General features: G+C 43.9%; 1 protein-coding gene across 1 annotated transcript; it reads right to left on the minus strand.

Annotated features, from left to right (window-relative positions):
* Positions 1-5509: 5509 nt before the first annotated feature.
* Positions 5510-11439, minus strand: LOC133653109 (uncharacterized). Its single transcript, XM_062052126.1, has 2 exons — positions 11012-11439; positions 5510-6573 (listed from the first exon to the last, which is right to left on the minus strand). The coding sequence occupies exons 1-2, from the start codon at positions 11159-11161 to the stop codon at positions 6499-6501; spliced, it is 225 nt and encodes a 74-aa protein (XP_061908110.1). The 5' UTR covers positions 11162-11439; the 3' UTR covers positions 5510-6498.
* Positions 11440-11915: the final 476 nt, after the last annotated feature.

Here is an 11915-nt window from a genome sequence, read left to right on the forward strand (position 1 = left end):
CTTCAGGCAGCGGGAGTTATACAGTTCTTCCAGGGAGGGGAGGGGGCACCCGATGATTTTTTGGGCCGATTTGACGACCCTCTGGAGAGCTTTCCTCTCTGCTGCTGTGCAGCTGCAGAACCATACGCAGATGCAGTATGTGAGGATGCTCTCCACAGAACAGCGGTAGAAGGACACCAGTAGACCCTATCTCAGGTGGAGATTCCTGAGTACTCTCAAGAAGTAGAGCCTCTGCTGTGCCCTTTTGACGATAGCCGTGGTGTTGGTCCTCCAGGACAGGTCCTCCTCCAGGTGAACTCCCAGGAAGCGTAGGGATGAGACTCTTTCCACACATCCCCCGTCGATGTACAGGGGCTGTATGGTAGTTTTTCTCCTCCTGCTGTCCAAGATCACTTCCTGGGTCTTGAGCTGGTTCAGCTTCAGGTTGTTCGCCCTGCTCAACACTGCCAGCTGCTCCACCTCGTCCCGGTATGCCGTCTCGTCGACCCCAGAGATGCAGCCCACCACTGTTGTGTCATCGGCAAACTTTATGATGTGATTGCCGGGGTGGGTGGCTGTGAAGTCGTGGGTGTAGAGTGAGTAGAGCAGGGGGCTCAGCACGCAGCCCTGAGGTGAGCCGGTGCTGAGGCTGAGGGCTGTGGAGGTGTGGGTACCCATCCTCACCCTCTGACGGCGGTCAGTCAGGAAGTCTTTAATCCAGAGACAGGTGGGGTTGGATATTCCGAGGTCTGCTAGCTTGGTCACCAGTCTGTCAGGTAAAATGGTATTAAATGCAAAGCTGAAGTCTACAAAGAGCAGCCGTACATAGCTCCCCCCCCCCCCCCCCCTCCATGTGGGACATGGCGGAGTGGAGAGCCGTAGCGATGGCGTCCTCCGTAGACCTGTTGGCTCGGTAGGCAAACTGATGGGGGTCCAATGCGGGCGGTAGGGATGAGAGGATGTGGGTCCGGACCAGTTTCTCGAAACACTTCATTGTGATAGAAATTAGTGCCACTGGCCGGTAGTCGTTCAGACAGCTGACAGTGTTTTTCTTTTTGGGGACCGGGATGATGGTGGAGGTTTTCAGGCAGGATGGGACGGTGGCCTGGGACAGGGACCGGTTGAAGATGTCGGTGAGGACACCAGCCAGCTGATCAGCGCAGTCTCTCAGCACCCGTCCGGAGACGCCGTCCGGTCCCGCAGCCTTCCTCGGGTTCACGGCTTTCAGTGTGCGTCTGACCTCGTGCTCCGTCACTGAAAGGGTGAGGCTGCTGTGGTCTGTCGAGTGAGGTGTGACTGCTGATTGAGGTGTGGCTGTTGGGTGAGGTGTTGCTCCTGAGTGAGGTGTGACTGCTTCCGATGGTGTTACCTCAAAGCGGGCGTAGAAGGAGTTCAGCTCCTCTGCCAGCCGGGGGTTTCCCCTGCCGGCCGGGGGGTTGCTGGGCCTGTAGTTGGTCATGTGCTGGACCCCCTGCCATACCCTCCTGGAGTCGTTGCTTTGGAAGCAGTCCTTAATCTTTGTTTTGTAGTCCCCCTTAGCCTCCCTGATACCACGCTTCAGGCTGGCTCTGGCAGTGCTGTAGAGCTCCCCGTCGCCAGATCTGAACGCGGTGTCCCTCTCCCTCAGCAGCCTCTGCACCTCTCTCGTCATCCACGGCTTTGTGTTGGAATAGACTCGGACGCGCTTATCCACAGTAACAGAGTCTGTGCAGTGTTTTATGTAGCCCAGTACTTCTGATGTGTATTTCTCCAGGTCCTCGTCTTCAAAGACCTCCCACGCAGTAGTGTCAAAGCAGTCTTGCAGCTTTTCAGTGGCACCTTCAGGCCAGGTTTTGATGGACTTTGTTTTGGTGGGAGCACTTATCCGGGTGGGGGTGTATGCTGGGATGAGTAGCAGGGATGTGTGGTCTGACTGGCCCATGTGTGCTAAAGGTTTAGCTCTGTAGCCCAGCTTAATATTGGAGTAAACCTTGTCCAGTGTGTTTTTGCCTCTTGTGGCACATTTTACATGCTGGTGTAGTTTGGGGAGCACTACCTTCAGGTTAGCATGGTTAAAGTCTCCTGCGATGATATGAGCGGCCTCCGGATACATGCTTTGTTGCTGGTTGATTGTATCATGCAGCTGACCTAGCGCCGTGCTAGCGTTAGCATCTGGCGCTATGTACACCGCGGTTAGCAACACAGCATTGTATTCCCTCGGCAGGTAAAAAGGCCGACATTTAATAGTCAGATATTCTAGATTAGGGGAACAGTGGCTACTCACAATGCTTGTGTGTGTTCCCCATGTGTCCTTTGTGAATATTAATAGTCCTCCTCCCCGCGATTTCCCTGTACCCTCTTTTGTCCTGTCCAGGCGGTGTAGAGTGTAGCCTGTTAGCTCGATAGCTAGGTCCGGGATGGATGAATGGAGCCAGGTTTCTGTGACTATTAGCACGCAGCTATTCCTCACGGTGGTGTTCGTTGCTACCTGTAGCCTCAGTTCGTCCATCTTGTTTGCAAGTGATCTTGCATTTGTGAGAAATATACTCGGCAGTGGTGGTTTGTTCGGTCGTTGTCTTAGCCTCTCCAGCAGACCAGCTCTGCAGCCTCGTTTCTGTTTACGTTCTCTATGCCGCCTGCGGCGCTTTGTTCCGGGTATAGTGTACCATGGAGATCCCGGTTGTCTCGCAATTTCTTCCGGGATGTTGTTTACACGGATAAACTCGGCCGTGACGGCGTTTTCTCCGGGAGATCCGACTTCTATGAGATCCTGCCTGGTGTAGACGTTGTTTCCCCGACAGAATGTAAAAAGTAAAATAACAAAGACTTACATAAATAACATAAAAAAGCACCGAACGGGAGAGCGTTGAGCCTCTGTGACTAGTCGCGACGCCATCATATGTATCCAGTGATTATACTAAAGTTATTTTCCATTTAACTTCACCAGTTTTAGATTATTTTTATTTTTATTTTCACATTTGCCGTTCAAATACTGAGAAGAGACGGTGCGGTGATCAGCAGCCAGTTACTCAGTTGAGGCACGTCACTGCGTTGTGCCTCAACATGGATTGTGCACAATGACTCGGCTAACTGCTGGCCTGCTGTGCAGTGAGACCGTATTGCTATATGAATTATATTATACATTTCCATAGTTTAGTTAGCTGAGGTATATAATGTACAGTGTATTTTGTCAACAACTGTATGTGTGTAACGTATTTTTAGTGCTGAGCATTCATAAAACTCTGCTGCGAAGACACACTGTGTGAGGCTCGTCTCATAACCCCGCCTCCTGGTGCCAAGCATCTCCGCCGCAGAATGCACCACCCGACGGGAGCGCCACACCAACCAAAGCCTACACCCAAACCCTCCACGTGCAAGACCGAATCCACCCAAAATAAGTCACTTAACAAGAAGCCAAAAAGTGCAAAAACAACAATGCTCGCGCTGCAGGAGCGTGAACGACCGCAGGGACACAAAATTAGGTACACTTGCACTGCAGGTTCATATGTTTGTAAATCTGACTGTGATGATGCAGTCGTGCCTCACAAGACATTAACCTCACCGCACGCCACTGATATATATATATATATATATATATATATATATATATATATATATATATATATATATATATATATATATATATATATATATATATATTATACACACACACACACACACAGTATATGCACACGTTTATAGACCTAAGGACACATTGAAACATTACATATATACACTGGTGCTTGTGTTCATTCACCGAATTTAACACAAATCTGCCTGTAACATAGCAGAGTCTTACAGTCTGAAAGCGCTCTGTTTGTCCTCCTCCTGCGGCTTATACACCAGAAATTAGGTTAATTATTCCAAAGGAACAATGCACATTAATGAGCACAATAAAACATTGGATGTTGTGCAAATATGCTATATTATCAATGCTAATTTCCACCTGCAGTCCCTAGACATAAAAAAACGGATTGACACAATAGCACAATGCATATGAATGACATAAAAACACAATTTTAAACCTTTTATTGAAATACATACTGTAGATCAGGGGTGTCAAACTCATTTTAGCTCAGGGGCCGCATGGAGAACCATCTATTCCTACATGGGCCGGACTGGTAAAATCATGGCATAATAACTTTAAAATACAACTACGGCAACTTCAGATTGTTTTCTTGGTTTTACTTTGGCCTAAAATAGAACAAGCACATTCTGAAAAAAGGACATATCACATATGATCCTCTTGACAAAACAATTCAAGTTAGTTGAAAAATCTGCGGAAAAAAATGGTACAGTTTCAAAAACTCCATGAAGAACACAATGAATTTAGACTTAATCTCAGTGTATCTACAAAGCAATTCAACTTTAAGTCACAGCCCATGTAGGATTGAACAAAAAACATAAGAAAGCATAAATAAAAACTCCTCTATGTATCAACTACCTCATTTGTCTTTCCACTGTTCACTTTCTTTGAATTTTCACAGAAGAAACTAATTTTCACAGAACCATATCAATGTGTCTCATGCAGCATTTTAAGTGGGGTTACCAATTGTTTATTTTACTCCTGTGTGTTTTACGTTGGGTCAGGGGGGAGGAGTCCCAGCCCCGCTACTGTGTACCTCTTGCTTGGTATACTTGCTCGCCCCAATATAAACAATTTGCTTGCCTAACAGAATTGCTATTGCGACATCCAGTGGACACATTTAGAAAAACAGTTTATTTAATTTTAAAATGCAGCTCAATTTTACACTGACTCATCTCGCGGGCCGGATTGAACCTGTTCGAGGGCCTGATCCGGCCCACGGGCCGCATGTTTGACATCCCTGCTGTAGATATTCCATATTTTTGACAATGTTACGACTATTGTAGTGAGTGACTGGTTTCAACATGGACTGATCACCAGTTGTATCGGCCTTTCCAAGATTTCCCAGGTTCTGAACCAAAGCCTGTGGGCTGAGTCAGGACAGGTGGTGCACTTTCAAACGCACGTCCTACTCCAATTTAAGTTTCTCAAAAAATAGCTTTATTTGCAAAAAGGTCTTCTTTCCATGTACATCCAACAGTACATCCAAGGTGAACGAAAACTAGTTCAACTACATACAAAGCTATAAACAAAAAACTAAGACTTAAGTGTTGCATTAGAAGTGGTCAAAAACGGTTTTTACTGCCAGTCTCTGAACCTGACATTTGTGTAATCAATTTCACCTGTGCGCCCCTATATGCTCTCGTCACAGGTGCTGTAAATGACACAGAATGTAAATGACAGTTTCTAATTCAATACTTTAACTTGCAGTATATCAAAACATATTTCCATGTCCATCCATCCATCCATCCATCTTCAACCGCTTATCCGGAATCGGGTCGCGGGGACAGCAGCTCCAGCAAAGACCCCCAGACTTCCCTCTCCAGAGCAACATTTGCGACTTCCTCCTGGGGAATCCCGAAGCGTTCCCAGGCCAGAGAGGAGATGTAATCCCCCCATCTGGTCCTTGGCCTGCCGCGGGGCCTCCTCCCAGTGGGAGGAGGCCCACTATTACTATATAGTAATAGTAATATTTATTATCATTTATTTATAATAGAGATATATAAATAACACAAAAATGGATACCACAACCATAATGACAAAAATTAAAGTACAGTTGCACAGTAGGCCCAAGTATTCATCAAACACCACCACAATGACCAACATCAAAGTGCAGCAGCGCAGCAGGCTTTAATGGCCATCATTCAACAAACAAATAATTAATTTAACTTAATATATGCAGGACTGGGCATCATGGTGGTGCAGGGGTTTGTGAGTGTGCCTCACAATACGATGGTCCTGGGTTCGATCCTGGGCTCGGGATCTTTCTGTGTGGAGTTTGCATGTTCTCCCCGTGACTGCGTGGGTTCCCTCCGGGTACTCCGGCTTCCTCCCACCTCCAAAGACATGCACCTGGGGATAGGTTGATTGGCAACACTAAATGGTCCCTAGTGTGTGAATGTGAGTGTGAATGTTGTCTGTCTATCTGTGTTGGCCATGTGATGAGGTGGCGAAATGTCCATGGTGTACCCCGCCTTCCGCCCGAATGCAGCTGAGATAGGCTCCAGCACCCCCCCCCGCGACCCCGAAAGGGACACGCGGTAGAAAATGGATGGATGGATATGCAGGACTAGAGAAATATAAATAACACAAAAATGGCTACCACACCAGTATTTAGTTTCCTTAAGGCTGTCCATGGCATGCAGGCTAGCAAGTCATCTTCACAGGAGATTGAATCGAATCTCCGTTGTAACATCTCTGTATTGCATGTTCTCCCCGTATATGTACCCTAAGATTGACACATGCTCAAGTCAACTGCTTAAGTCAACTGTGTTACAGCCCAAGCCCTGTAGAAGGGGTTCAATGTTTAGGCCGGCTTTCTTTGTTTGCAGATCTCACACCTTCACCTGGTTTGGCCCAATCACACATCTGTTCCATTTGTATTTCATTTAAACATACTTTCCTTTTGTTAACCATTATACTCCTTTTTGTTACATTAAATGACCTTGTTCTTTTTACTCCGGTTTCGTGTGCCCTTTGTCCTTGCGTCCCAGAGCCAGCTGGAACAGCTGGGATAGGCCCCGGCTCATCTGTAACGGTAACAAAGACAAACGTTAAAAGAAAGAAAAGAAAGAGATTGTGTTCAAATTCACACAAACGATAGGCTGTGCCAATTAGAAATTACCACGATCCTGTGCAAGCTGGTTCAGATGAAATGATTCCTTATGAGGGAGACAGGTAAGAAATACAGATATTGGACCATGTGGGGACCATGCAGACTGCAATAATGCATCCCCTGGGGTCTCCTGTGGCCATTTTTTTACATCGCTGGCAGGAACTTCTCTTAAATCATACCCAAACAATATTGATTTACAGTCTTGTGTACACCTGTGCTCTCCAAAGAAAATAATGTGTATTATTAGCAACTGAATACAGGCTGAAAGACATACGAATAATGGGATCACTGGATGAGTGGCGCAAGGTTGGAAACATAGTGGTTGATGTAAGGTTCAATGCCGCACATACACCGAGTATTCTGACCACTGAATCGTTTCGTGCTGAATGAACACTGAGTGATTAATCTGTGCTCCTTATCATGGGAGGTCATCCGCATGGCATCAAGAGTGATTAGGGCCTTGTCCCCAATCTTTCAGGGGACAATCGGTGCATTTTATCATCACATTTACCCTTTTCCCCCCGTTCTCCATGCCTCATGGAATACTGATCATCCAACCATTTAAATGTGTGGTCACGAACAAGGTCACATTCCCACTGTACATATGTACAGTTCCTGGGTTCCTGATGTATGTGCGCACTGCAAAGACAGAAAGGGATGACAAGGAGCAGCAGGGGCCTCTCACATCCCTGAAGAGTCATCAATCACAACTGAATCTGACCCTGGAGGAAATCTGTGGTGCGGTGCTGCACCCACTCACCTTGGACAGATCCATGGCTCCACTGTGGAGAGACTCGGGGGATCTCAAAGTTTGGTTCTTTAGCCATAGCAATCATTTGTCTCCGTCTGTCACAACCCTCCAAAGATTTGGCGCCTTAACTAATATAACTACAAATATTAATCCTGTTTCTTGAAATGTTTTGCTTCTAAAGAACACACGCTCCCTAAATGGATTTGTGTACTGTGTGCACAATCTATGTTTCCTGCATTATATAAAACAGTTTGAGGAAAGGGTAACGATTTCTTTGATTTCCATCAATCCGTACATTTCCCATACCACGTGTCCTCATTAGGGTGGTGGATAAGCTGCAGCCTATCCCAACTGATATTCTCCAAGAGATCAATTGTAAGGTTCTGATTTTAATCTTTATTTTCCTCATCCAAACATGTTGCTCTTTTGTGGTGATTGTTTCAGATTCAGACTGTATTTATTATCAAAAGAATGATGAAAATAATTTTCTTTTAGTGTAATATTGGAACGTCAAGTAAATGCCTACCATGGACGTATGCAGACAAAAGTATATATTGTTCATTCATGTAAAGGCGTATGTTATGATGAATGTTTAAGTGCTAGTTTTAAAGAATAAATGTACAGTAGTTGAAAAAACCCCAAACTTTAAACAACATTCTTGTTGACAAAAGATTTTGAACATTTATTTCAGAAAGCTAAATGTGTGATTTTTTGACTGTGACAGTTACTGTATTTAGTATTTTTATATTAGTTGTTTTTTCTAATATCACATCATATCATTGATGAGTGTGATTTTATACAGAAATGTTTTCCAAATACAATGGTGCCTTGGCATACAACTTTAATTCATTATATGACGGAGCCCATAATGCCAAATAACCCTATCTTAAATCAATTTTACCGTTGAAAGGAAGCTTAGTCTGTTGTGGCCAGTGCCCTGTACTTTGCAGTGGTTTGTTGGGGGGAGCAGCACCAGCAAAAGGGACTTAAACCACTGTGCGATTCAAGAACTCCTTCATTGCGCACTCCATCCAGCTGTATAATCACTCGCCATACAGCAATAGATGATATTTGTCTATTACCTGACCGTTTCTATGTTAGCTACCTCTCTTTGTTTATATTGTATATTTTCTGCTGGAGCTATGCTCTATTTTATGCTGCCCTTTTTGTTGCTGCAGCTGTTACTGTTGCAGGTCCCAGGTAGCCAGGACAAGCAGTCAGATAATAATGTCCTGTTATACAGGAGGAAAAATCACACAGAACGTTTCAGATGTTTACAGACTGGTCGCTCTCATCAGAATCTATTAACAGAAATTATAAATCCACAATTCACTTCATTTCCCATATATTTTGTCACTTTGTATTATCATGTCAATGTATTTTACTTTATCTTCACCTCTATGTTCATCAAAACACTCAATAAACTATCATTAAACCGTTACTGTATCACTGGAGTTATAATTATCGTAACAATACTGTATGCCTTTGCCATATATTTTTTACATGTCCACATCATCACTCCAAAACATACAATATAGTGCCCAATTAGACATTATTTGACTGTCTTGTCTTTCTCAGGAATATTCACCTTTAACTTAATGCACAATTTAGCAACATTAATTTAAATACTTTACTTTTCTTCATATTCTTCTTCTTATAATAGCAGCTTTAAGTTACTGTATTTGAAATGTTCATTGACCATTCCTGAGAGCTTAACTTATATAACCATGTCTAAACACAACAAAATAGCATGTAAAACCTCTTTCAGAACACACACATAACACAACTATACATTATAAAATCAATAAGAAAATGGGAGCTCTAATTTGGGAGTCTGAATTAGGATCAGAAGTTCCTATACAAACATTGCGCACTCATGTCGCCATTTTGTATTGATTACTGCAGCTGTGCACTGGATTCATTCACAAATACAAACTACAACTCACAAACACTTCAGAGTTAGGCTCCACCATCAGAATGTGTACTTAAACTTATAAAGATCACATGGATATTATTCAGTGAGTTGATTCACCAAAACTAACCTGTTATACAGGAGGAAAAATCACACAGAACGTTTCAGATGTTTACAGACTGGTCGCTCTCATCAGAATGACGAGACACTTCCGGTCTGCAGGTGATAGCATTCAATTGGGAAGAAACGCCCTACTGCCCCCTACTGACCAATTTGAATAGTGATAACTGTGGAATGACAGCTCCAAAAACGAATTCAAACCACAAAATAAAATAAAACATCAACACAAAAATGTGACACATTATGGGTGGGTCACATTACATATACTGTAATATTGTACATGGTAATTGGGATTTGTTATATATTGTATATATTATATAAAAATATAATATCAATAATATAATATATCAGTAAATATTATATACTGTATATATAATATGTAAATATTACATATGTTATATTGCTACAATGGTACATTTTTGGTTTACTTTATACCTTTTGTTTTCGCCCTCTTTTTGTGCCCTTGTGTGCATTATCCTTTCCATCCTTTGTAACTGAGCTACTGTGTGGAACAATTTCCCTTGCCGTTCAATAAAGTTTGTGTAAGTCTTATGTCTAAGTCTAAGACTAAGAAATGAATTGACATTCAATTAATCAGTATTTGGACAACAGAAAACCCCACAATGCTAACATGTTGCATTCTTAAAGTAAGACTAAACTTTTGGATTGGGTGTCCACAAGCTTTTTGACTTAGGGGCCACATTGAGTTAAAAGAATGTAGCCGAGGGTCTCATTTTTTGTTTTTTTTCTTTCTATCCCCTTTGGCTTTGGTCGGACTGCGCCAAACTAAATATATCTAAACATTTAATAAAGTTAATTATAAATAAGGCAATAGAAAAAGTATCCCATATTTATCTTTTGTAAAGTAAATATGTGCCGCAGATAAGGGCATCTACATTAACAATATTATTTGCCTGATTGGCTGGTGACAAATTATGGCCCGATCTGGCCATAGTTTGGGGACTCCTGTTCTAGATAATCAATATTGTCTTAAAAACAGTACAACACAATGTACTATAAACAACTGCAGTCATTTTCTTCCTTATGCTAGGAGATAATGTAACCGTCTCAGTTTGTTTGACTGTCTGTTAGCAAAATAAATTTACAAAAATATGGGCGGATAATCATGAAACTTTTAAGAAATATCCAAAATGGAATAAGGAACAAATAATTATGTTTTGGGGATGAACAGCATCATTTCTGCTACATTACCTTACTTTTATGTGTCTGCGTGTGTGTATGGTAGTGGCCCTGCAGAGACAGGGGATGACAGAAAACCCTTCTTAAGACCTATCTCTTCTCGCTGGCCTTTAACCTGAGCCACCATTTCTGTGCTGCCGGTCTACAAGTCGCTACTACACATTGAGCCATGCACTTTATACAATGCAGGGTTTCCCCTAAATTGCCAAAATACCTGTGGCGGTGGGGGCGTGGTCAATATGATGTCAGCACATGATGCATATATTCTTTAAAAAGGCCAAAAATGTAAAGGTACATTTAAAACAAATGTTACGATGTAGTATTAACATACAAGCCCACTGGGGTTGATGGCGGCATCTGCAGGCCTACCGGAGAGGATGGCGGCGTCTGCAGGCCCACCGGGGTTGATGGCGGTGTCTGCAGGTCCACCGGGGTTGAAGGCGGCGTCTGCAGGCCCACCGGGGTTGATGGCGGCATCTTCAGGCCCACCGGAGAGGATGGCGGCGTCTGCAGTGGCATCACTGGGAGAGGTGAGATGACCTTAGTCCCCCTCTCAAAGGACGGGTCCCAGACGTCCCCAAAGAGGCCAACAGACGACAGGGATGGGTGGGATGGCGCCCAAAACGAGGCGAAACAACTCCGTGATTCCTGTCAAGCCTCTCCGCCATTGAAATTTCCGCGGGGTTCGTATTTGGCTTGACGACTCTGTCAGGAATTGTTGGTAGTGAACCCCAAAATGCAGAGATGGCAGGCGTGTTGCAGGAAAGCATGACTTCAATTGGATAACCGGAGACAGGATAACAGGAACCAGAAAACAATCATCAATCACTCACTGGAGGGCGAGGTAGGCTTAAATAGTATCCTGATTGACAATTGCAACCAGGTGTGCCAGGCTGCCAATCAGGGACAGGTGAGGGAAACGAGCGCTCAAGGAGACATGCAGGAAATGGAACCAAAATAAGAGCGCTGACAGGAAATAAACAAAAACACAGAGGAAAACCCAAACATAACCAAACTGTCAGTGACAAGCCTGACATCTTTACTTCTGTCACTCCATGTCCGCGATGAAAAAGGACTCCAGCTGCAGAGACAATGTGTCGGCGGAGAGTGAACAAGTGTTGTGTGTCTAGGAGTGAAAGTTAAAGTTAAAGTACCAATGATTGTCACACATACACGAGGTGTGGCGAAATTATTGTCTGCATTTGACCCATCACCCTTGATCCCCCCCTGGGAGGTGAGGGGAGCAGTGAGCAGCAGCGGTGGCCGCGCCTAG

The sequence above is a fragment of the Entelurus aequoreus genome, linkage group LG07 (assembly GCF_033978785.1).
Source record: "Entelurus aequoreus isolate RoL-2023_Sb linkage group LG07, RoL_Eaeq_v1.1, whole genome shotgun sequence".
NCBI lineage: Eukaryota > Metazoa > Chordata > Actinopteri > Syngnathiformes > Syngnathidae > Entelurus > Entelurus aequoreus.